This window comes from Panulirus ornatus, chromosome 21 (assembly GCF_036320965.1).
Source record: "Panulirus ornatus isolate Po-2019 chromosome 21, ASM3632096v1, whole genome shotgun sequence".
Lineage (NCBI taxonomy): Eukaryota > Metazoa > Arthropoda > Malacostraca > Decapoda > Palinuridae > Panulirus > Panulirus ornatus.
In genome coordinates, this window is record NC_092244.1 from 4641450 (window position 1) to 4669315 (window position 27866).

The 27866-nt window shown below is 38.4% G+C and overlaps 1 protein-coding gene across 2 annotated transcripts; it reads left to right on the forward strand.

Moving 5' to 3' along the window:
* Positions 1–6261: 6261 nt before the first annotated feature.
* On the forward strand, positions 6262–26678 carry LOC139756284 (sodium/potassium-transporting ATPase subunit beta-like). Of its 2 annotated transcripts, none has more exons than XM_071675522.1 (7): positions 6262–6458; positions 10809–10955; positions 18409–18528; positions 18651–18826; positions 19035–19154; positions 20120–20282; positions 25899–26678. In XM_071675522.1, the coding sequence occupies exons 1-7, from the start codon at positions 6347–6349 to the stop codon at positions 26000–26002; spliced, it is 942 nt and encodes a 313-aa protein (XP_071531623.1). In that variant the 5' UTR covers positions 6262–6346; the 3' UTR covers positions 26003–26678. The 2 variants fall into 2 exon arrangements, with proteins under 2 accessions (XP_071531623.1, XP_071531622.1); XM_071675521.1 differs by lacking the exon at positions 6262–6458 and adding an exon at positions 6702–6856.
* The last annotated feature ends 1188 nt before the right edge of the window (positions 26679–27866 follow it).

A 27866-nucleotide genomic window follows, 5' to 3' on the forward strand; every position in this document is an offset into this window, starting at 1 on the left:
TTGTGTACTGCATACTCTGAATTCTCACATGTATAGAATATACGGGGTATACGTAGCAAAGTACATTGCTTATTCTACCTTGCGCGATGACTGTATACTGTATATCCTGTAGAATGTTTCTGATTTAATGTGTATCCGTTTATGCTTAATACACACGTATCCGTCAATTTATAAAACAATATGTAGCCTTCCGTGTGCATTTTACACTTTGTTCATTTTACCCGTTTTGTACCTGCTTCTGTACAGTGTATGATGGGTATCTGCATTTAATAGCACATGATTATACCTGCTTGTGCACTGCATATGCTGTGTATGTGCCCGTATATAGCGTGTGTTGTGTTTGTGCCTGTGTGTAGCATATGTTGTGTCTACTTATGTATAGCATATGCTGTTTATCTGCAACTGTATAGCATAAAAAAAGATATGTAGCCGTCAGTGTATAGCATATTGTGTATCTTTTCGTGTATATTATGCTGTATATGTGCCCATGTATAGCATATGTTGTGTATCTGCCTTTGTATAGCGTATGATATGTTTGTTCCCGAATATTGTATATATAGTGTATATGTCCGTGTATAGTATATGTTTTGTATTTGTCCTTGTATAGGAAACCCTATTATCCGCCCCTGTAATGCATATCCCATGTACCTGACAATGCATACCACATGTTTTGTCCGCCGGTAATATATCGTATGCTGGTGCAGCAGCCGGCCAGACTAGGCTTGGAGGGTGGGGAGGGGTTGGCGCGTGACGCCTTTGCAACAGCCGACCTGACTGCTAGCCTGGGTGGCAGCACATGATCAATACACCCACTCACTCAGTCCCTTCCCTTACCTGCAATATGTCTGCCTGGACATGTACTAAGCTTGTCACCTTCGCCCACGCTAAAACAGAACACTCTATCCCTAGATCTTCGTTACACCTAACGTAACTATACTGTTCTAAGCTAAAGTCGTTTCACTAGAATTATCATCATGGAAAACTTCAGATTTCATGCAACTTGAGTTAAATCTCTTTCCTACTATTGTTTGATTATGGTATCATTTGCAAATGATCCAGTTCAACTTCAAAACTATCAACTGTTATCTTAATTTTGCAATATCCGCAGTGTCTGTTTGGAAGAGGTATATTTCGGTTACTATCTTAATGGTTTTCCTCTTGATTATTATTGAATTCAATAACCTTCTCAAAACTAAGCTTATAGATCTAATTCAATTTTTTCCTCATCTAACAGACCCAATTCAACCTAAGAATTTTATGTCCACGCTAGTTTAACCAAAGTTAATTTCCTTCCGCGTGTAATAGATTCATATAAGCCATCATGCGCTACTTATCCTGTAAGATTTGGCCTGGATTCACCAGGCCCAAGCGGTTCCCTCTGTAAACGAGAGTAGCTAGACGCAAGAGCGACCAGCTACCATATGACGCCTCTGTGCTAGAGGTAGTACTTCGGTCCCTTCTGGCTTCGCAAGGACCATCCTCAGCCCACGTGCATAACCATACCACTCAGAATTCGAGGTTGTACATCATACCATCACATGACACACTTGGTGTTCTCTCCTAAGAATTGTGGTGAATCGTAAGCCGTGGGCCTTGTTGTACAGGTATCATGATTATTTCTCTTGTGACCAGTCTTTCCGTATTCTCTCCAGCTAATCACCTTTTTCCAAGGGCTACAATACCTACTAAGAGTTTATGTGGCCCTAGGATTATCTTTACTAACATATGGAGTCAAAGATTCTTCAGTTGGTGGCTGTCTTGCCGTTGATGGCCTTAATGACCCTCTCGTTTGATAAACCTAGAGCAGACTAACCATCCGACCTCTAACAAACCCCTTCGTCCGCCGCACTGTTGGTAACCTCTCCCTGTTCTACAAATATCGTGTCGGCCACTATCGTGAGGCGTCCGCGTGCGTTCATGTCAGTTAAGGATTAAACTCGTCGCACGCACTGGCTGTGGCTTTCTCTAGATACCTTGGAGAGACCAGTCATACGAGGATTGACTGTTAGTATACCTTATTTCCTTGAATAGTGAAGCTGTAGAATTCCACCATAGAGAGTCGACCAACAGCCTCACATTTACAGAGCAAATCTGCTTCAGGCTTTTTCTCGCTCCTTTTACTGCATAAGTTTCAGGGAAAAGCCCCATTGCCTCCGTTCATAACGTTTGTCAGCTATGGAAGTGCATGAATGAATTAATGTTCAACATTATTATCATTAGGATTATCATTATTATCACTAGTAGCACTTCTTCACGACAGTGACAACAGATAAGTTCACAAATTTAGCTGATAGGTGTAGAAAGTCAAAGGCTATTTGTCCGAATGGAGTATCAATACGCGAACAAGAGCAAGACTAGACGATAAAAATTACAGTTTTTTATAGACCAAACCAGAGTCTGAAATAACTCATTATAAGACAATGAACAAAGAAACTGCTGTCAAGTTTATGCTTTTATAGGATTTATTACAACTTACAAATACAGGTGTAAAGACTTTTGCCATATGTAGGTATATCCAAGTATTATACTATGATAATACTACATTCTGTTGCTGGACTGATACTGGTAGTTGACCTTTTTGTAGCAAAGGCTATAATGATATTTAACAGTGTAATTCTGCTATGTCAGACATAGAATTAAGTGATAATTCTACCACTTTACGTAATTGGTAACAGCTAGGCAATCAATGTATGTACAGCGCTGTCACGCATACTCACCTGCTGCAGGGGAACTGAATTGTATACTGAGGAACCTGGCTCATGTCAAGAAGTGTACACTAGTGATCATTATTCTTACTGAGACTGTTGATGAGATAGAAAACAAATGAGCATACCTCACGGAACAACAAGTTAAAAACTGCAGAATGAGGCTATGCGAATAGTTATCAATGCCACAAGAACAGCTGATGTGTAACTGCTACGAGTAAATGAACAATGGCCATCACCGCAGTCGCTGGCATGAACGTAACAGTAAGCTGTATATCATGTTACACTGGAGTAAGAGAATGAGTTTAAAAGGCATAAGAAAAGCTGACAGCCTATTACTGTTTCAAATAGTATAATGAACTTTTCTCATTGCTTCATAGAAACTAAATTTCTGGAAATCTTATTGAATTTGTAATTGAAAATCATGGAGATACTGCATGCTCACCGAACGAAACTCCTTTCTCTTCTTTAGCAGCTGACATGACAAGAGCAGTTGTGTGACCCAGTCATGACCAGGGGTGCATCGATCAGGGAAGTGGTGGGGGACGGGAGTGAGGCTGGTTGTGAGAACGACTGCCCTCTTCAGGATTCGAGCCCCGGCATGTACTACACTGCCGTTAAGGAAACTCTGTTCAAGAGAAGCAGCAGTAATCATCTGTCATGGAGGCAGCTGTAACCCGGCCCGATGATAGAGGGGGCAGGGGCTTCGCTGCCCCAAGGCCCAGGTCCGGTGAGGGGCCTGGACCCGAGCTCCTCGTTTTACAACTCTCACTTAATCTTATTTCAAACGTAAAGCGAAAATCTTAACTTTATCAATGTTACCTAGTACACAAGTATTTCATTTTGCATTGTTTAGGTGCTCGTTCTTGTCCTAATGTGAGATTTTCAAGTTCTCAAAAAAAAAAAAATAGAAATAAAGAAGTGATAAAAAAAAAGAGTGCCCGTATAAATATCGCTAGGTTCCCCCCTTCAAGGAGGGTCTCGTCGCTAAGCTCCCCTCTTTTGGCTTCCTTTCCTTCACTTTACCCTCTCTTAGCTAGCGTCTTCTCTGGCCGATCTATCTCCGTTGTTTGATGGATCAGCCTCTCCCCCTTTCCCCATCAACAGCGGTATTCCTTAAGGTTCTGTCCTGTCACCTACACTTTTTTTTTTTTTATCAATGTTTTCCTCTTATTTACAAATGATCAAATGCTCTCGCACGCTAACATCTAGGCACAGCTTTCCTCCACATCATTCGACGCAACTTCCTCAATAAGTTCAGACTTGGACAAGATATCTCAGTGGGGTAGACGAAATCTGGTTAGGTTTATTGCCTCCAAGACCTAGTTTCTGCCCATCTCTACCGAAAGTTCCTCACAACTTTCCTCTATCCTTTGACGGATCTGTAAGTCAACCCCTTGACTCAATGGACATATTTAGTATTACTGTAACATCCACACTATCTTGCAGACCTCACATTACGGAAATAGTTAAGAGTGCTTCCAAGAAACTAGGAGCTCTGTTTAGATGCTGAAATTTCTTTTTTCCGAACAGTTGCCCCGTTTATATAAAGGATTGATCCGTCCTTGTATGGAGTATTGCTCTTACATCTGAAGTGGTTCAACCCTGCATCCTTAATAGAAAGAGTTGAGTCGAAAGCGGTCCGACTTATCAGCTCTCCCAAGCTAACCTCTAAACTTGACCCATTTGCCCTACTCCACAATGTTGGTTCAATTTCTCTCTTTTATAGGTATTAGGTTTATGCTCTCGAGAGCTGGTTGCATGTGTGCCTTAACCATGACTTAGACCACACAATACTCAGCAAGCAGCTGCGTCACATGATTACTGTGTAATCGTTGGCAACTCAAGGGTGAGCCATTTTGATGACTTTCCTTGCACTTCGAAGCTTTGGAACTCTAATCTGTCACGTTTTGCCCGCTATGACTTTTTTTTAAAAGACCCTATCCTGAAGTAGTTACCTCACTTTATTGACGACCCACTCCTACGGGTAGATGAACAGTTGATTTGATTGTGGACCGACTGACGCAACCAGGATTCGAACCTATGCGCTCGACCCATGGTGGCCCGTGAGTGAGTGACGGTCAGGAATGCTAACGTGTACACTATGAAGGTCCAGAAGAAGCCATACGAAGGCTTGTGAATACGTTGAACGCATCCTCCGAGCTAGTCGCAACATTTATGACATGTTACTACCTAACGAATTTTCTGAAGGATAATGTTGATGAATCTGAACACAGAGGTAGACTAATGGGGCTTTACCTGACCCATAGTTCTTCCGTTACTTAGTCTGTTATCATAGCAAAGCTTGCATATATTTATATGTACGTTTTTTTTATATGTAAGAGTGTTGCAGGTAAGTAAAGGGCTGAATTTTGTCCTATATCATGAATCATACACAAGCAATTGTAGCTTCAGTTCGTGGATACTTGTGTTAGACCACACATGATATTGATATCGTGTAACTAAGGCTACGGGGATCCACATGTTTGCGGTGAGTCAGTAAGAAAATACAAATGGCTGGTTATACCTTAAGTTCTGTAAGTTCTGAATTTGGCATGTTCAACATTCTTCCAGATGTGTTTGTGAGGGCTTCAGTTACTGACGAATGTTTGTGATTATTGGACTGATAACATTGCATGCAATGTAGTGTTTTTTTTTTCTTTGCGTATTCCTTCCTCCTACTTTCTCCAAGGCAAATTTACTAAGGGTAGATGACGAAGTCGCGTGAAGACTGGCCGTTTGATACACGCGCGCGGCGCTGCAGTGTGGAGCTTTCTCCTTTACCTTAAAATGAGGTTATTTGGTTAGTTTACTGTACAACAGTTGTCTAAATCTGGGCAAGTACAACTGTACAACTAAAGTTCGAGAATCATCCAAAATAGGCTACCTTCTTTCTCGATACTGATAAAAAAGACGAGGAAAAAATAAAAAGACGCAGTGCGCACTGTGGACAAAGGTCTGTGTGTGATGATTATTGACCGTCCTTGCATGCCCTGAGGAATGCTCATAAAACTATAATCTTTGTTATTACCAGGACTAGTAAAATTAACTCATAACTTTATAGATGCCGTCCCAAAAACTATTGCTTGTAACTTGTATGTTTCAACGTCCACAAAGGCCTTGACCTCATTTATTCTATAAGATAGTCCTGATCTAATTCTATGTGTGTGATACGTTTAATTAGGACAAATAAGAAGGATTCATTCTCAGGTTAAGTCTTAGCATTACAGGAAATTATCAATTTTGAATTAAGCAGCAAAACATACAGAATTTTATCTTCTGACATATTGACCAAGTCTCCTAGTAGTATTGCGTGTTACCTTCTTAATTTGATGTAGATGTATACAGATACAAACAACATCTATAATATTTTAAAGATTCGAAAATATTAAGGAATAAAGACATAATATCGAGAATCATTTTTCCTCAGTATTGGCTTCAAAATGGGTGAAATTGAGAAAGTAATACAATCTAGTTTTCGTTTAAGGGTATAGAAATTTAAAAAAGAAGCTAGATTTTAATAATGATTATAGAATTTTGTAATAAGCTAGCGTGCGAGCCGCGCCCGGCATCCTTAGAGCCGGCGCTCCCGTATCGATCTCAGTTGTAGGAACAGCAGTCGAGAGAAGAGGTCGGTCACGATGGCAGAGAACAGCTTTTTCAGGCCTGCGTCGGAGAGAGATGATAGTTTCAAGAAGTTCCTGTGGAATTCTGAGACTGGACAGTTCCTCGGGCGTACTGGAGCGTCATGGTGTAAGTATTTTAAGAAATATGTTGGGATTTATATTTGGTTTCCATGTCGATATCTCTATGGCGGACTGAGGACGGCTGAGACCCCCCCATGGTGGTCGATCCATCCTCGTAAGTCGGCCGCCACGGCTCCACTGAAGGCATACCTTAACGCGTAATGCAGTCATGTGCACCTGTGGTAGCAGGGTCAGGCATGCGCCTTGGTTAGGGTCAATGGTGCGGGTGAGGGCTGGGGTTACCTCTGCATTGACCGGTCAGTCTCCAGTACGCTACCCGAAGAGCAAAAATGGAAGACGAGAAGGACAGGGCTAGGCTCTATATGGGCAAGGACTCCGATTTTAAGACTTTCGTTTGGAATCCAGAAACAAGTCAGTTCCTTGGCCGCACAGCAGGATCATGGAGTAAGTATTGTAATTCGGATAGAATTAGTTTTACATGGGTTAGGTTAGATGTTTATTATCACCGTAGTGGTAATTTCTGTGAAAGTTCAGATGTTGCTCAGGACCTTTCTCAAGGCTCCTGCAGCCCATAGCTGTGCTAATTCTACTAGTAGGGAAATTTGGACACTTTTAAAGTGAATAGTTCTTTGACGAGACTGTACTACCAATGGTATAACCCCGCCAAAGGTGACTTTTCCCTCCGGTGTAATTAATCTCTTGTAGGCGGAGACCGGCAACACCCATTTTCTGTGTGTGTTTGTATATATATATATATATATATATATATATATATATATATATATATATATATATATATATATATATACATATATATATATCTTTGATAGATGAATCTGTAAGCTCTTCCAGATTAAATATGCCCAAGTCTTGTAAACTGTGGTCATCGCATTGGGTAAGATATTAAGAAATATTATTGTTGATTTTGAAAGAATCATGAGTGGCTGCTCTGATCGTTGCATGTAGGTATTAACAGAAGTCTTTATTTAACAGGCGTGGTGACCTGCCCACGGTCATCATGTCCAATATTCCGGGTGCATGGTGGCTTTGTCAACTAGAATTCTAAGTGCAAAGCTTTAAAGAATTACAGATACATGAATTTAAGAGAACCCTCCAGAATCACTTAGGGCTATAATTTGATTTATTCTGCAGCTATTTTGTACTCTGGGGTATTTGAGTAAATTGAGACGGGAAGCGATAAAACTATGATTGTTGGTAGGGCTCTGAAAGTCGAGGAATGTGTTGGGGACATATTAGTTTTGGGTGTGACTGAATGGTGAAAATTTGGAGAAAGTGGAGTGTTTTTGATGGGAGTGGACATGACAGCGAATAGAACCATTGAAGCAAAAGTGATTGATTAGTTGGGTGAGTGTTCGAAGGTTCTGGGAGCAATGAAGAATGCATAGTAAGGCCATTATCTGGGAAGGCGAAAATTAATATATTTGAAGGTTTAGTATTCCAAACGATGTTGTATTGATGCGAGACATGGGCTATAAAAGAGGTTGTGGAGGAGGACGGATATATTGCAAATGTTTAAGAATAATATGTGGTGTGAAGTGGTTTGATCGAATAATTATTAAGAGGGTAAGAGGTAGACGTGGTAGTAAGACGAGGATGATTGAGAATGCTGGAGAGGGCGCAGAAATTGTTTCGACATAAGGAGAGAATAAGTGTGAAAAGGTTGACAGAAAGGATATATGTGACAAGTGTAGGAGACAAGAAAGAGTAAACCAGTTTGGAGATGGAAGAATGGAGTGAAAAACTTTGAATGGTGACGGTCTGAACATGCAGGAAGGTGAAAAGCACACGGGCTAGTGAATCGGAACGATGTGGTGTACAGGGGCTGATGTATACTAAACCAGGGCATGTGAAGCAGCTGGGTGAACCCATGGAAAGGTGTGTGTGACTTGTTTGTACTAAGGGGCTAAGGCCTTGTTTCATTGCACATAACAACCAGAGAATACATAGATGTAAGCTAGTATGGCCTTTCTTTATCAGTTCTTGGTGCTACTTTACTTACATGGGAAATGGCGGACAATTATTACATTTATTTTTTTATACTTGATCGCTGTTTCCTGTGCCAGGCAACAGGCGAAGGATATATATATATATATATATATATATATATATATATATATATATATATATATATATATAAAGTTCTGTGGGGCCTGGATGTGGAAAGGGAGCTGTGGTTTCGGTGCATTATTACATGACAGCTAGAGACGAATGTGGCCTTTGTCTTTTCCTAGCGCTACCTCGCACACATGCGGGGGGAGGGGGTTGTTATTTCATGTGTGGCGAGGTGGCGATGGGAATGAATAAAGGCAGACAGTATGAATTATGTACATCTGTATATATGTATTTGTCTGTGTGTATATATATGTATACGTTGAGATGTATAGGTATGTATACTTGCGTGTGTGGACGTGTATGTATGTGTATGTGGGTGGGTTGGGCCATTCTTTCGTCTGTTTCCTTGCGCTACCTCGCTAACGCGGGAGACAGCGACAAAGCAAATAAATGAAAATAAAAAATAAAAAAAAAATATATATATATGTATATATATATATATATATATATATATATATATATATATATATATATATATATATATATATAGGAGAAGGGATGCTTTCAACTAACTCCCAGTGTGTCATATAAGGTGATTAAGAGACCCGGAAGCTGATATCATTTTATTGAATAATAGTGAGCCATTTTGTCTGCTCTTTTCTCTCAAAGGCTCATGTTAGGATGTCCGAATATTTGTGGATGTAACGAAGATGAGAAGAGGGAGATAGGTATTATGTGTGAGAAAGTAACTTGGATCCTCTATCTCTAAGTGAAACAAAGCTCAAGGGTAAGAGGAAAGAATGCTTTGGGAATGTCTTTGGAATAAATTAAGTGGATAGTGTAAGGGCAAGAGCTGAGGAAAAGTTAGCACTTCTGCTGAAGGAGATGTGGGAGTATGTGAAAGTGTAAAAAAATAGCCCCTCGCTGATGTGGGTAAAAATGAAAGTGGATTACGAGAGGTGGGCGATTATTTGTGCTTTTGCTCCTGATCACGAGAAAACTGACAAAGAGGGCAAGTGTTTTGGGAGGATCTACATGAATATGTCTGCTATTTGATGCAAGAAATTAGGCATTACTGATGGGTGATTTGAATGCAAAAGTGGATAATGTGGCAATTGATGGAATACTTGGGAGCTTTGGGTGTTCTGTGATGTGATTAGAAATGGTGAACAGCCGGTGATTGGGAATACCTGGTTTGAAAAGAGGGACACAGATAAGTAAACATGTAGGAAATATGAAAAGCAGACATTAATGGCGTACTTATTGATAGGCAGGCAAAAGAGAGACATGAGACTCTTGGATGTGAATGTGCAGAGAGAGGCAGGTAGTGAAAATGTGTCACCCAGCACACTGGAGCTCAGAGGTTGACATTTGAGAAGGGGTAGTGAGTGGTGGGATAGCAAAGTTCCTTGTGAAAGAGAAAAGAGAGGTGTATGGGCATTATTTACAGGGAAGGAGTGTGAGTGATTGGGAGATTTACAAGAGAAAGTGGCTGAAGGTCAAGAGAAAGGTGCATATGAGAGTTGGGATGAGCAAGCTAGGAGGAAAGGAAAGCTAGAGAAGGGGAACATGTTACACCGCTGTTTGATATTTTCTTCACAAGTGCAGGTCAGGAGATAAAAGGAGAATAGAGAAATATAGGCAAGATGCAAAGGGAGGGCAGCTAAGGGTAATATCTGAAATGATGTTAAGCCTAGAGGTGCTTAAGCAGGTCAGTAGACTTGCAGAGAAGTTCATAGAGGTGTCAAGTTACATACCAAGACCAGAGAGAAAAACCTGGTCGAAGACAAAAAAAATTACAGGAATTAGATCAAGCCACGGGTTGGAAGAACTAATTAGCAACATGTGCTTTAGGCTGAATTTTTTTTATACAGGTGTAGACAGGCTGGTGGAAAAATGAAATGAGCTGGAACTTAAAGAATTTGTCAGAAAAAACAGCCCCAACGATTTCTGGATGGAGGCAAAACTCATAAAAGCACTAGTCTAACACAATCTGCCCACAAAAGTTCATAGTAGAATGGAAGATCAGAGAAGGAAAAGGTGGTTGATAATTGGAATAGGCTAACAAGGAAATGATGAATGTTGGCAATTAACAAAGGTTTCAAAGGGTGCTTGATGATATAGAAAGTTTGAGGTGGGGCCCCAAGAATATAAAACTCTCTGTGTACTGTACAAATAGTTGAATAGCAACATATTTAAGATCCAGTGTAGATATGGTTAGCTTGGTCTCAGCATTTTTATATCAGTACTTCATGTTTAAAAGTTCATTCTTTTATCCTTGATGCTCCTGCCTTATATTTTCAATAACTTTTTTCAATTTCAGTCAAAATTGGCGTGTTCTACGTGATTTTCTATGCTTGTCTGGCTGGCTTCTTTGCTGTCATGTTGGCAATATTCTACCAGACACTTGACACAATCAGTCTCCCAAAGTACACCCCTGGTGGTGGTGGATCCATCCTCAGGAATCCTGGTAAGAAGCACCAATAAGGTCATCAGTTTGTTTCTCATCAGTCCACCTGGTCCTTTTAGCTAAAGATACCTTTTCCATTTTCTTAGCCTTGAAAATGAAAAAAGTTTTCTCATGCAATATAACTTTTTTGTAGATATTTGTATAACCCTTGATGTTGGTAGTATGAAAAAGGATAAGTAATGTTTGATGGAAATTGAAAGTTTGAATACCTCTTCTCATGATCACAGGATGTGTAGATATCATAAAAGATGTAGACTAACTTCTCATTTTCTGTTACCTTGCATTATGTTGTAACCTTTTGTAAGTAAAGTTCTTTGAAAATAGTATTTAGGAATGAGTGTAGTAGTTGTGAAAAGGAACACTACCAAATCCCATTAATGGCATTGTTCATATCATGATAGATTTATGTTGATATTCCTTGTCAAATTAAAGATGAAGAATTCGGTTGATAATAATTTATAGTTTTTTTTTTTATTTTTATTCTAAATGCATCCAATATGATCAAATAGAATTTTCCTTCTTTGATAGCTGCATCAGTGTTCCAGAGAATACTTGATAGAGCCCGCCATAACAAAGTAACAGACACCATATTTGAATTGATATTAATGTGTCAACTCAAGACTTAGGAATTTTTAGGACCAGAGGAATGGCCATGTTCTTTAATCACAGTTGAGACATACTCAGTACTTAGGACTAGAAAAGGATCATTAAAGTTTAGTAGGGAATATTTTTCACTGAGAGCAGAGCTTACTGACAACTAAAGAAGATTGATATAATTCTAGGACAAGAAAGAGATAAACAGCACTGTCCTTATTAGTGAGTATTTCCAATTTTAAGCCCTGAATTATTCAAGGAACATGATAGTCAGCATTTAAAACTTCAGCCACCATATTGATTAAAAACGGACATTTTATTCAGATTGAATAGAAAAAGGTGTACCTTCTTTGTCACTCACACACATACATGCATGTACGCATGCACAGAAAGAGAGAGAGAGAGAGGCAGACAGTCAGCAGCAGACATTCTTATATTTTGGCCAAGATTTAGAGGGACTAGATCATGGATGAACACCGGTGGCCTGTGGGCCACCTGTGGCCTTCGACTACATGATGTGTAGCCCTGAATGCCTTGTGTAAGATTGAGCACATTATTAAACTACCAGTTACTCAATTTTCATAAATGTTTGCCTCAAGATTAGTATCCATATTTGCATGAGAAGGCTGCTTTTTTATACTTATTTGATTCCACTTATATCTGCCTATAAACATTCACCCTCATGAATCTTAGCAAGTCATAGGGTTGATATAGACTGAACTGCAGTGTATACCCTGATCTGCACTTTGCAAATGGAAATTGCAAGATTTGATCCCAGTATCCGGTAAATTCTTTGAGAATGCAGTGCCAAGAGTCACACTAAAACCCAATTCTCTGTATGGTGAGTATGTTTGATTTTTCATTCTTATGATTTTTGGCCTAATGAACAAAATATTCTGTGGCTGACATGCTTTTGTTGAGTATGAGCTGTAGCTCCATTTCACTAAAAAGGGATAATTAAGACTTTATGATTTAGGTATTTAGACATTACAATATTTATGAGTTCTGGGGCACAAACTTGATTTGGTCTGCTGATGCAGCTTCAGAAGGAAAAAAGTTTTTTAACCCTGGAATAGATTTTAGAGGAGATCCTGAATACAATATTCCTTGAATGTGTCATTTCACTGTCACAAATTGAAGATAGATAAAAGTGCTAAGTGTGAAAAGATCAGGTGTTCAGAACAATGTACTAGGGAAAGGTGCTAAGGTCAGTATGCTGAAATTTTTTAGTGATTATTTTTTTCCTTCAAGAGTGTTAAACAAGATGGTGTGAATAACTGACATCATGTGAATGAAGAAGAATGATATTAATCAAGAGGCAAATGTAACAGAATGAAGAATAAAGGAAATAATTTGTAACCAACAGGCAACTCTTCTAACAATACTGTCTGGCAGCTTCAAAATTTTTCTGGATTGATCTTTACGTTATCATTGGTGTACAAGCTTGAGTTCAGTTCTCAAGAAGTTTATGTGAGTAAATGAATGTTACCAAAGTTTCTTGGGGGAGGATGTTCATCAGAAAATGAATTTGTCATGAAGGATTGGTATATTGTTTATCGGTTTCCAGTTGTATTTCAACTGTATACTGTAGTAGGGCCAGGAATGATTTATTAGTGAGTGGAGGATGATTACAGGACCGAGGAGTTACGGTTGCATGTTAGATATTTTGTCCAAACCAGAGGAGTGTGAAATATTGTGAATTTGATTATCTTGCCTGTGTCTCTTGTTTAAAAAGTGAATGGGTGTGGGGTTTGTGTTGTTTTTTCCTTGCCCTGTGAACAGGGCGTCATGTATGGGTGGATGGGTATTTTTTGATGTGTTAACATTTTCTACATATTCTATATTATTTTAGTTTTGTCGTTAGTTTTTTTTCAGGAAGTCATGCCAATTTTTTTCTTTTTAGTGATTGTTTTGGGTCACATTGGGTGTGTGAATTTTATTTGCCTTATAAGGGATATTTTTCATTAAATTATGATACTTTGGAAGGAAATGCTTGTGGTAATGCAGTGATTTTTTCTCTAGATTGTGAGATAATATGATATTGACATAGGCTTGTGGTTAGTCTAGTCATTGGTATGAGCCTAGAGTAAAGAGTTATATGGTCGTTTCAGTCCATGGAATATGCAAAAGCAAGCAAGTCTGAATGGTTTTGATTTATTTACATCTTGTTGAATGTAGTGCAGATTGGATGGTTGATTTAGAATGCATTTTGTTAAGGAAAGTGGTGTGCGAATTCGGCATTAATGGCGTGGTACATATTGCAGGGTTGCCCAATGAAGTGGGATGATGGGTGAGATTAGGTGTTATCCTGGAGGGTTGATTATGCAGGTATAGGATATATAATGTATAGTAATGCAAGGATGTGGTCCTGCAGGGGTCTAAGGATTGTACAGTAAGCCATTTAGGGGGATACGAATTGAAATCAAAACCCTGAGTAGAAAGTTCAAGAGCGTACTTAGTAACTGTAATTTTGATTTATATTTTTGGCTTTGGGGAAGAAGGTGGACAGAATGATGCAAATGTTGACTTTTTCAGCGGGTATCATTAGTAGCGTGTTGTCATTTTGAGTAAGCTATTTTGTCGTGTTGTTGGAGGAATGTCTATTTGTATGCATATCATTTGCATAATATTGCACCATGTCTTTCCTAGTTTGGTGTAAAGGGATTTGAGTGTTGTTTTGGATGAAGAAGATTAGTTTGCTCTTTTCATGAGTTTTTAGTGTGTGTGATGCATTTTTAGAGGTGTTTCAGCTCCTAATATTTGTTTTTTATTTGAGTGAGTATTAGTTATAGAATGTTTAATGTGTTTTGAAAAGTGGAATATGCATAGGTAGCCTGGTTTGTTGTTAATTAGTGTATGAGTATGTTGGATTTGTGTGGCTAGGTAGGTTGGGTGGTTAAAATTGGAGGGGGGAATAGGGGGTTGCACAGGTGTAGTATCTGCTATATTTGTTGTTGAGAGATAAGGGTTTTGCAATGCATTTTAATCCATCAGTGCTGAGCAATGTGTCAGTGGCATATGTCGCAGAAGTGGGCCTTAGGACCTGTGCTGCTTCTATTTCTCCTTTATGGGTAAGAAGGGTTAGATGGGACATCTGTTTCCTTACAAGGAAAAATAGGATGCAAGGAAAGTGAGATCTAGGACCTGAAGGACAGCAAAGGTTGGAGTTTGTACCATGTCTTGGGGGATAGGGGAAGCAAGGTTTATTTATGGAATTTTGAGTTGTGAAGACTGAAGATCCCGGTGTCACTACCACATGCACTTAGACCCTTCAACAACAAGAGAGTACATTGATATGATAAATGCTTTCCAATTACGATGTACCTAAGTTTTATACTAATGCTTGTCAATATTGGCATGTTATCTAAAGACCAACCATGAATATGTAAGAGCACCGTGCCCCCCTTTCTCTTTACATGAATGTATACGCTTTTCAAAGTTATGTGTTTTGGTCAGTTTTCCAGATGCTGCTACAGCATGTTGGCAGGACATCTGTGATCAGTAGACACTGTTTAGTTAACTGTGATGGGCAAAGAGCTGCTTACTTAGGCCCTGAATGAAACTTTCTCCTTAGAAATGAAGATATCACCTAACAAAAGTAAGACACTGTAAAATATGATGGGTTTAGCAGCAACAGATACCTGTATTATACTTTAGCATAATGATCTGCAATACAGCCTGTTTACTAGTGTTTTGTTGAAATGTAATATCCTAAAACAAGTTCCATTTGTTGTGATATAGAAGTACTGTAGTACCACGTTGAATATTAGTCATATGATAAATCCCTAGAATATACCTATTTTGTAAATTTCAGGTCAGTTTCTTTTAAGTAATTGATCCTCTTTTATCTGACATTCCAGTGATTGGCAACTCTCATTAATTGACACAGATCCAAACCATTGATAGGCTTGATTGGCATGTCAGAGTGCCTACTGTCACCTCCATATCACACAGCATGAGAAATGTCTACATCAGTAGTCTCTGGCCTTTAAGTGTTATTTTCATTAATATTTGCTTTAATTTGCCTGGAAATATGTGAGATGTACTGTGTTGGGTCACAGATGCAACCTCCCAATATTTGTAACTTTCCAAGTCACAAGTTTGCCCAATAAGAGAGGTTCGACAATTAGTTTTAGATATGTGACCTTTTTCTCCCCTCCATGTGCATGATATCAGTTTTAGAGGTTCTACTCTACCTGCACAGCTTTTTCTGGTACTAAGCTGCACTACATTGAGTACTTTGAACTATATGATTACTACAACCTGGCTGATAAGGAACGGCATAAAGATTTGTCCTGTAATTCCTGGATTTCTGAACGGAGCTTTCCATGATGTTTTTAATGCTTGCGGGTAGCAATTTAGTGTAGCTGTAGAACTTAAGTTACAATGCCTGTCACACCAACAGGGAATGATTTTTTGGGTTGGGGTATCCTACCAGAGAAGAGTTTGAGTGATTTATGTTGCTTCATGTAGTATAGTGAAAATTATTTAGTTTGGCATGGCAGGGACTGAATAGTTGCTTGAACTAGTGATTTTTCCAAAGTGTATATATTGAAAATTTCTATGGATTATTATGGTTTAACACATCGTAAAGTCTGGAAATGCAGGCTAATCCCAGTTAAAGAATGCATTAACTCAGTTCACATTACTCTTTTCCTACATAGATTCCTTGTTTAATGTATTGGACTCTTTCTTCAGAAGTGTTACTCTTGAGCAAAATCACTGCATGTTTGAAGCTTACTTTGCCAGACTACCTAATTTTTCATAATGGGGATATATTTCAGAGGAATGTTTCTTGATACATTTCTTCACAGGTGCTGTTCTTTGTTATTTAAATGCATTTAAGATTACCATTGTATGGCAAAATAAAGTTTTTTTGCTTACATTGAGAGGACATCATCCACTATCATGTCTTTTTATAACAACTGTCATCCACTGTTGTATCACAGTATCATATTAACAAGTTCTCAACAACTGACTAGATGCTGGGTACTTCTCATTTTAACAGGGCTATAATAGTTATGGAAAAGATAATCTTTGATACGTAGCTCTAACTTAGTGGTAATGGGCTTGTGGGACTGAAGTGCTATCTGAGTGCAGAGACAGATAGATGCTGTGCAAACACTTCAACATTTACAATTTATGTAACATAAAAAGCTAGACATTTTAATGAATGTTTGCAGTAGGAAGTGCTTGTTAATCTCTGAACAGTAACCTAAGGAAAAGCATGTATTGAATGCTGCTTCAGTTAAGACTCATTACTGTATGATGTTATGAAGTATGATAATTTACAACAGATATGAAGTATGATAATTTACAATAGATAATCTGGTGGGGAACTGTGAGTAAAATGAATCAAAATAAAGTTTCTTTGTGTATTAATGTAATTCTAACAGTTTTCAAGTTATATGTGTAAAAATATTTTTGATGCATTTACTACTGAAGAAAATTAGTTGGGAAAGAGTTTAGAAGTATTCCAGTTGATTTTATGTTAAAACATATCTGGAGAGAGACATGAGGAACATCACCCTTTTGGGGACTACCTAAACAGTGAATACCACCAGAAACTACTCAGTGAGTGTCATGATGAAATTATGTATACATCTTCAAAAGTAGTGGAGACATATGGAACAAAATTATTATATATACAAAGGATCAGTTAGAAGTGGGGGTTTGTGCTAGTATGAATAGAGCTAAGTGTCACTAAGCAAGACACATCAACACAGACAATATGCTTAGCAATATGCTTAAACTGGAAGTTTGTTATTTCTTCCAGGGTAAGGTGAGTACTATATTACTTGTGTCTTGTTTTGCTTTTCTTATAAGATGTTCTTTCATTTTATAAGAAAGAAATTGGTTGATGCTTGAAAAACGTCCTTTTCCCAGAGACTGGAGAGTATGGTGTCAGGTTGGAGATCACAATACAAATTCATAAAAACATTTACAGTTAAGCAATAAGCTGTTAATATTAATTTAATATTAATATTAATTTGACTAGGTCCTTTGTAATATTACAGGTTTATTTCTCAAAGTTTACTGCAATCCTCTTGAATTTCAGGTTTATTAAGTGGTATTTGTAGTTAACTGATACTAGTAATTTTCCAGTCTTTTCTTTTATTTTCTGTTTATTTATTGTTTTATGTTAACTTTTTTACCATATGTGTTTCCAATTTATAGATCGCCAGATGAAAGACAATGCATATAATTTCATATTTTCATTACTGAAAGATAAAGTTTGGAAATTGAGATTATCAGAGAAACTTGAGATTAACATTACTGTGCTATTTGAATTTCAAATAGAATTTCACCGGTTGATTTGTATGGCAAACTCAGAAACTCTTCATTTTAAGAGGCTGAGGATAATGAATTGGCACTGATTTGTAATTTTTCAGTAAAATTGAACCAGTGCAAAAGATACTGTGCTATAATTCTTTAGCAGATATGTATTTTTTCTTTTATCGTATGCATGAGGGTGTTGACAAGAATAGTGTTATGAAAAATTTTGAGAGTGGCACCTTTGTTAAATGAAAAAGAGAACAAAAATACCTTTGTGTGGATGAAGAAATTAATGAAAAAAATTGTTTGCCATGAACTAGCAGTAGAATCAAACTCATTTGCTCTACATACTTATCCATACCAAAGCTTATTTCACTTTTCACTTATCCATACCAAAGCTTATTTCACTTTTCATTTATCCATACCAAAGCTTATTTCACTTTTCACTGCCCTACTTTTCCCATCTAAACTGAATTCATGCATATATAAGGTTTGACAATAAGTTATATATGTAGTATATTTGTTGATGAAAGTCCTCTTACAATGGATAATTGTTAATTGTTCTTCTCCTTTTCCATTTTAGCTATGGGTTTCCGACCTCTGCCACGACATGAAAATGTAGAATCGACTTTGATTTGGTACAATAATGGGGACAATGATGACATCAAGCATTGGGTTAAATCCCTTAATGATTTTATGGAACGTAAGCTGTTTTCCTATATGTGCATATGAAATGGAAATAAGTTGAGTTATGATATTGTCCATGACTTACTCATTCCTTATGCTGTCAAGCTTAATGATCATTTATTCCAATTTATTCCACAGCATATGAGGAGAATAATGAGAAGCCTGCAGACCATGTGATAAATTGCTCAGAAACCGAACCCAAGAGCAATCAAGTATGTATCTTCAAATCTGATTGGCTGGCTGACAAGTGCAACAAAACTGAGAATTGGGGCTATAGCCGTGACTCTCCCTGCATTATCCTCAAGCTCAATAAGGTGATTTATATAATGCTCTAAGTTTTTCCTCAGTGATCTCAATGACTTTTGTAAGATGAAATGATGAAATTATTTTTTGGCTTCTTTTAAAGATGAGACTGAGTTCAAGAACTTTTGGATTCTGTTTGATGATTGTCCATGTGGATGATTATAAAGAAACTAACTATATCTTGAAAGGCCATTCTTTAACCTAGAAATTTCTTTGCAGATGATAAGGTGGACACCTGAAGTGTACGAGACCATTGAAGAGTTGCCTCCCAATATGCCGCAGGCCTTGAAAGATCACATTAACAAGAGTATGAAGGAAAACCAGGGCATTATTCCAAAGGTACATATGTATCATTTTCTCTCTTCTTTCATGCGTTTATGCTGTTTTCTGTAGGGCTTCAGCAAGGTAGCACCAGGAAAACAGACAAAAAAGGCCACATTCATTTGCGCTCATTTTCTAGCTGTCATGTGTAATGCACCAAAACCACAGCTCCTTATCCACATCTGGACCCCACAGACCTTTCCATGGTTTACCCCAGATGTTTCACATGCCCTGGTCCAGTCCATTGACAGCATGTTTACCCCATTATACCCCATCGTTCCAGTTCACTTGATTCTTTGCATGCCTCTCACCCTCAAAAACTTTTCACACCATCCGTCCACCTCCAGTTGGTCTCCCACTTCTTGTTCCCTCTACCTCTGACACATATACCCTCTTTGTCAATCTTTCCTCACTTTTTTCCTCCATATGTCCAAACCATTTCAATACACCCTCTTCTGCTCTCTCAACCACACTTTTTATTTCCACACATCTCTCTTACCATTTCATTACTTACTTGGTCAAACCACCTCATCACATTGTCCTCAAACATTTCATTTCCATCACATCTACCCTCCTCCGTACAACCCAATCTATAGCCCATGCCCCGCAACCTTATAGTATTGTTGGAACTACTATTCCTTCAAACATACCCATTTCCCTGTGTAAGGCCCGGCCATTGGTTCTTGACACTACCTCGCTTATGCGGGAAATGGCGAATATGTTTGTAAATATGTATGTGTGTGTGTGTGCATGAGTATGTATGTATGTATGTGAGCAGATGTGACCTTTGTTTGTCTGTTCCTGGAGCTTACAGGCTGCTGTGAAGTGTTTGCTGTAGTTTGCAGCTTGAATTATTGACAGGAGAACAGGCTGCTTCATAAATTTTCCTTTGGTGGTGTTCACATGTTTATCTAAGCTGAAACAATTTACTAACTCAGTAAATATGAGCTCCTTTTTTCTTTTAATTCTTCCTTTGCCAACAGATGATTTGGGTGTCATGTGAAGGAGAGAACCCTGCTGACCAGGAGTACATTGGCCCCATCCAATATTCACCATGGCAAGGATTCCCTGCGTACTACTTCCCCTACATGCACATTCCTGGATATCTACCTCCAGTTGTGGCAGTTAAATTTGATAAACCCTCTTGTAAGTTGAGATAGTTTATTTTTTGTTTGTGGATGATTTCTTTTACCCTTGATTCCTCGTTATATTGTCTCTGCCAGTTTGTCCTGCAAGCAGAGGTATCTTTTGGGTATTTAGGGTATTTTAACCATTTAGATGCCTTTGGATTGATGGATTGGAGCTAGTTTTCCCTGTCTTGGCATTAACCACTCATCTGTGCTTTGTAGTAGCTCACTCACTTTGGGTCTGCCATCAACCAATCAGATACCACCACATTGATTATATAACTGATTCACTTGCTTGAGACTGCTTGTTAGATTAAGATTTTCACAGATTATGTGTATCCTTGACTTCTAGGTACTTTTTATTTTATACTTTTTTTTTTTCACTATACTATTGATTAGTATCTTTTATAATTTTCTATGGATGCGGTGTAATGTGAGTATACTTGGGCAGATTTATATTTAATCTCTAGGGATAGGGGAGAAAGAATACTTCCCTCATATTCCCTGCATATCGTAAAGGCAAGTAAAAGGGGAGGGAGCAGGGGGCTGGAAATCCTCCCCTCCCATTTTTTTACTTTTCCAAAAAAGAACAGAGGAGGGGGCTAAGTGAGGATATTCCCTGGAAAGCTCATTTCTCTGTTCTTAATGCTACCACGCTAATGCAGGAAATGGTGAATATGTATGAAAAAAACATTTGATTATCCAATAGGATAGGGGAGAAAGAATACTGCCCATGTCTCCGCTGCATGTTGTAGAAGGTGATTAAGAAGGAACAGTAAGAATCCAGGTAATGATTTTTTCCTTTCACAATCTTGACTGTGCACTTTTATTTTGCAGCATTCTTGATATTCATTTTGTTCTCTTTTTTGCAAATTCTCAAACATTCTAAAGAGATATTTCCCTGAGTTTGTTATTGTTAACTGGAAAATTTTTTTAAGAATAGTTTTCGATTATATACCCCTGGATACCTTTTATGTGACTCCTGCAGCTTCAAGGTTGTATTCTAGTCAGGAGCAGGGAAATGAGGGATTCCTTTAGGGTAAGAAATTAATGAGATTGTGTTCCCTATCCACTGATGATACAGCCATTTCAAAGGTAAGTTTTCATTTTTTTTTTTTTTTTTTTTTTTTTTTAAAGACAAGTAGCTCCTGCTTCTTGATCCTTGTCCATGGAAATATTTCTTACAGAGCCAAGGTTTGGGAGTAACATATGAATGAAGATCACCCACCTAGTCATTGTAGGTGTGTTGAGTTATTGCTCCCATTATATCTGGTGAGTTCCCAGATATTGATCAGTGTAAGTTTGTGATGCACTGGGTGCTTTGAGCCACCTGAAGGACTCAAATTTAGATAACCCTCTGCACAACCAAAATTAGGTTGAGAAGTATATCAAAGGAATGTAACCATGCCATATCCCATTGACTCCTGTGGTCAGATATGATCCATTATCCAATGGTTCCCATAGTGTATTTCAGGAGCATATCTCAGCGGTGTGTGGGAACCAAATGTCTTTTCATTTAGTGGAAATTTTGAGGACTTCACCTCCAATTCAAGTTGCCTCACAATAACTGATTTTGATTCATCCTGTTTCACCATTATAGTGCAGTCTCCCCACGTCATTTTTATCTCACAAATTGCTCCATCCCATAAAAACAAAACAGTTTTGGTGACTTGCATAGTCTTTTTACCTTTCCAAATATATTCCAGTCCTTTCACTAATCCCTGTACTCTCACAAACTCTTGTAAATGACATCAGTTGTCACCAGTCTTATGCATGCTACTGATGAAGCTTTTCAGAGCTCATTTTCATTAACTTTGTCATATATGTTTTGTAAATCTGTAAATGCTGCATGCTCATTCTTCTTTTAGTGTAGAACTTTCTTTACTACCTGTTTCATACAGAAGAACTAGCCTTCACGTCGTCCTTCCTTCCTAATTCCAGATTTATTTTTTTTTTCTGTTACCATGGGTCAACAAATTTTTTATCCCATTCACGTTCTGAAAGTGTTACTTACAGATTATTTTGAGATTACATAGTCCTCACCAGTACTTCCCTTACCACTGAATACAGAGCACTTGTTGCTTTTAGTAGACTTCAGGCTTACAACCAGTTCCCTTCTGCTAGGCACAAATTACAAATCCAGTCAGTAGCAGCATTACTCCACTCTTCTCAACTCATTTACTATCTAGTCTGTATCTCCAGGTTTTCCATTTTCAGTTTCATTATTCCTCTTTTCTCCTAATATGTAATCTCTTCACCATGCCTATTTCAAATTCTTCTGACCTCTGATCCTATTACATGAGTACCTTTGTCCCTTTTAGTCTCATCCTCAACTAATTCAATAAAGTATTTTATGTTCAGCAACAATCTTCATCCTATGTCTCAAGTAATCTTCTATGTTTGTTTGATATTTTTTTTTTTTAGACTCTGCTGTACTTATGATATCCATTACAAAATGGCATTTTGTTTTACCTTAAGTTATAATCCATTTTTCAGATTAGAGGTGAATGGAAAACATTTAAGCTTAGTGTAGAAGCTTGCATGAAGAGCACTTGTCTCAAGTTTACATGTAAGAATAAATAAGAAGTAAGAAGATCAGTGTATTTAGGATTGGGGTGCAGAATGAAGATGTTTAATATGAATGATATATGATATAAAGAAATCGTTAGAAATATGCTTGGATGAAAGCCTTTAGGAGAATATCATCTGGTAGAACAAATGGCAGGTAATAGGTTGATTTAAGAAAATATGTTGTATTGTAATTGAAGGTATAAGGAGAGCTAGACCACAGAAGAGATGGATATCTGTGGTGAGAGCATTCATTATGGTTGGGGGTATTTCAGATGATGATGCCAGAGGAATGATGGACAAGTTGTAGTGGAGACAGCGACAAAGCAAAATAAAAAAAATAAATAAATAAATATATATGGGAGCAGGTGTTTTAGATATCTGGGAGTGGATCTGTCAGCGGATGGAACCATGGAAGCGGAAGTGGATCATAGGGTGGGGGAGGGGGCGAAAATTTTGGGAGCCTTGAAAAATGTGTGGAAGTCGAGAACATTATCTCGGAAAGCAAAAATGGGTATGTTTGAAGGAATAGTAGTTCCAACAATGTTGTATGGTTGCGAGGCGTGGGCTATGGATAGAGTTGTGCGTAGGAGGATGGATGTGCTGGAAATGAGATGTTTGAGGACAATGTGTGGTGTGAGGTGGTTTGATCGAGTAAGTAACGTAAGGGTAAGAGAGATGTGTGGAAATAAAAAGAGCGTGGTTGAGAGAGCAGAAGAGGGTGTTTTGAAATGGTTTGGGCACATGGAGAGAATGAGTGAGGAAAGATTGACCAAGAGGATATATGTGTCGGAGGTGGAGGGAACGAGGAGAAGAGGGAGACCAAATTGGAGGTGGAAAGATGGAGTGAAAAGGATTTTGTGTGATCGGGGCCTGAACATGCAGGAGGGTGAAAGGAGGGCAAGGAATAGAGTGAATTGGAGCGATGTGGTATACAGGGGTTGACGTGCTGTCAGTGGATTGAATCAAGGCATGTGAAGCGTCTGGGGTAAACCATGGAAAGCTGTGTAAGTATGTATATTTGCGTGTGTGGACGTGTGTATGTACATGTGTATGGGGGGGGGTTGGGCCATTTCTTTCGTCTGTTTCCTTGCGCTACCTCGCAAACGCGGGAGACAGCGACAAAGTATAAAAAAAAAAAAAAAAAAAAAAAAAAAATATATATATATATATATATATATATATTTTTTTTTTTTTTATATACTTTGTCGCTGTCTCCCGCGTTTGCGAGGTAGCGCAGTGAATGTAGGTTTGCAGCAGGGGTGTGTGATGTCTCCATGGTTGTTTAATTTGTTTATGGATGGGGTTGTTAGGGAGGTGAATGCAAGAGTTTTGGAAAGAGGGGCAAGGATGAAGTCTGTTGGGGATGAGAGAGCTTGGGAAGTGAGTCAGTTGTTGTTCGCTGATGATACAGCGCTGGTGGCTGATTCATGTGAGAAACTGCAGAAGCTGGTGACTGAGTTTGGTAAAGTGTGTGAAAGAAGAAAGTTAAGAGTAAATGTGAATAAGAGCAAGGTTATTAGGTACAGTAGGGTTGAGGGTCAAGTCAGTTGGGAGGTGAGTTTGAATGGAGAAAAACTGGAGGAAGTGAAGTGTTTTAGATATCTGGGAGTGGATCTGGCAGCGGATGGAAGCATGGAAGCGGAAGTGGATCATAGGGTGGGGGAGGGGGCGAAAATTCTGGGAGCCTTGAAGAATGTGTGGAAGTCGAGAACATTATCTCGGAAAGCAAAAATGGGTATGTTTGAAGGAATAGTGGTTCCAACAATGTTGTATGGTTGCGAGGCGTGGACTATGGATAGAGTTGTGCGCAGGAGGATGGATGTGCTGGAAATGAGATGTTTGAGGACAATGTGTGGTGTGAGGTGGTTTGATCGAGTAAGTAACGTAAGGGTAAGAGAGATGTGTGGAAATAAAAAGAGCGTGGTTGAGAGAGCAGAAGAGGGTGTTTTGAAATGGTTTGGTCACATGGAGAGAATGAGTGAGGAAAGATTGACCAAGAGGATATATGTGTCGAAGGTGGAGGGAACGAGGAGAAGACGGAGACCAAATTGGAGGTGGAAAGATGGAGTGAAAAAGATTTTGTGTGATCGGGGCCTGAACATGCAGGAGGGTGAAAGGAGGGCAAGGAATAGAGTGAATTGGAGCGATGTGGTATACCGGGGTTGACGTGCTGTCAGTGGATTGAATCAAGGCATGTGAAGCATCTGGGGTAAACCATGGAAAGCTGTGTAGGTATGTATATTTGCGTGTGTGGACGTATGTATATACATGTGTATGGGGGTGGGTTGGGCCATACACATATATTCGTGTGAACGAATGGGGCCTTTGTTGTCTTTTCCTAGCACTACCTCGCACACATGAGGGGGGAGGGGGATGGTATTCCATGTGTGGCGAGGTGGCGATGGGAATGAATAAACGCAGACAGTGTGAATTGTGTGCATGGGTATATATGTATGTGTCTGTGTGTGTATATATATATGTGTACATTGAGATGTATAGGTATGTATTTTTGCATGTGTGGACGTGTATGTATATACATGTGTATGGGGGTGGGTTGGGCCATTTCTTTCGTGTGTTTCCTTGCGCTACCTCGCAAACGCGGGAGACAGCGACAAAGCAAAATAATAATAATAATAAATATTTTTTTTTATTATATATATATATATATATATATATATATATATATATATATATATATATATATATATATATATATATATATAAAGGTGGTGTAAATGAAGACATTAGTCTTACTTCATGAATCACCATGGTGTTCAGAGTGAAAGAGTAAGGACATCTTTTGAAATTTTTGAAATGGCATGGATGAAACCCTTTAGTGGTTGGGTATCCCACAAGGGACTCCCACTTCAGGTTGTTGCAGCTTCTGTTGATTCAGTTGTAGACTTTCACATGATGCAACAAACCTCAACCTAACATGCTCACAAACCTTGCAGCTTGCATGCAATCTATCATCTACAATCTTACCAGTAAGTAATATGTTAGTCACATGCTTACCTGCCTGTGCAAGATGTGTGCCCTTTTTATTTGAACATTTACTTTGCAGCTAATGTTCTCATCAACATTGAATGCCGTGCTTGGGCTAAGAACATCAACCATGACCGCCAGAGACGTCTTGGCCTAGTCCACTTTGAGTTACTGAAGGACTAGTAGCTCTTTTCACTCCAAGGGACTGGGTATCAGATACCTGCTTAAGGAACATTAAAAACAGTTTGTAGCTTTGAATTATTATACACATGTAAGTAAAGTTGCATATGTAATATATTATTGTACATCATCACTAAATGTATTGAAATGGTCCAGATTGTCCTTGAGCCAACACATGGTCGTGATTTATTATAATGCAGATACTGTTAATTCTTTGGTGAACATAATACTATGGATATGTAAGTTTGAAGACTTCTTATTGAGTATTATTGTGCTATTTTATGTAAATGTTCGGTAATCCTACCATGTGCAGTATGTAGAAGACATAAGTAGTTCTGTCGCTAAGTATTTCTTTAGATATAATGTAAATAGTCTTATATATATAGATATATGAATAAATATATCATGCAGTTGGTACTCTATACCCCTGCTACCGAACATGACAGTTAGTGGTGCTCATGTGTTTTAATGCCAACTGTTTAGCTTGGTTCTTAATGCTTAGCAGATTGTTGGTCACTGCACCAGCTTGGATATGGTTATGTGTAACTCAGCCAGATACTTTAGGCAGGCTAACACAGCACCACTAACTATCATTGTAAAGTAGTGGGCCTATTTCGGAAACCAGCGGATTTTCCGAACTTGTTCTGTTATTGAGCAATAAAGATCTCAACATCTCCAATTTGAGGTTATCATTCAACATCTTGTTATGTACAGTGTAAACTTTGCAGTCATACATAGGATATTGGGTATATTTTTCATGTTGAAAGGGAAGCAGACTTAATATTAAACAAAATTCAACATCCATATAAAATGATAAAATAATTTTTATTCCATTATTGGTTGCTGTCTGTCTTAGAAAATGTGTGCTGTTCTGTTATCTTTATTGCCATCCCCATTTATATGGGATGTCAAAGGGTTTTCCACACATCCTCAGTCAATGTCTAGTTTGGTAAAGAAAACCCTGTCTGTCTCCTTTACAGTCTACTTCTTATACCTTCATCAAAGGTATAAGAAGTAGACCATATATATATATATATATATATATATATATATATTATCCCTGGGGATAGGGGAGAAAGAATACTTCCCACGTATTCCCTGCGTGTCGTAGAAGGCGACTAAAAGGGGAGGGAGCGGGGGGCTGGAAATCCTCCCCTCATTTTTTTTTTTTTTTTTTTTTTTTTTTTCCCCAAAAGAAGGAACAGAGAAGGGGGCCAGGTGAGGATATTCCCTCAAAGGCCCAGTTCTCTGTTCTTAACGCTACCTCGCTAACGCGGGAAATGGCGAATAGTTTGAAAGAAAGAATATATATATATATATATATATATATATATATATATATATATAATCATTATTTTTTTTTTTAACTTCGCCATTTCCCGCGTTAGCGAGGTAGCGCTAAGAACAGGACTGGGCCTTTATTGGAATATCCTCACCTGGCCCCCTCTGTTCCTTCTTTTGGAAAATTAAAAAAAAAAACGAGAGGGGAGGATTTCCAGCCCCCCCGCTCCCTCCCCTTTTAGTCGCCTTCTACGACACGCAGGGAATACGTGGGAAGTATTCTTAATCCCTATCCCCAGGGATAATATATATATATATATATATATATATATATATATATATATATATATATATATATATATATATATATATATATTACCCACATTGCTTAAGTATTACCGTATTCGTCACATTATCATTGCATTAACTTTGTTGTTTTTGAAATATAACATGTAGGGGATGCAATACAAAATTTATTACTGGGTTGGGAGTTGGTAGTGGGTAGGAACTCAAAAATTGACACCCCTGGATATCATATCGGGTTTATGACAGTTTATATCACTTTATAGGCTTATGATCATCCAAC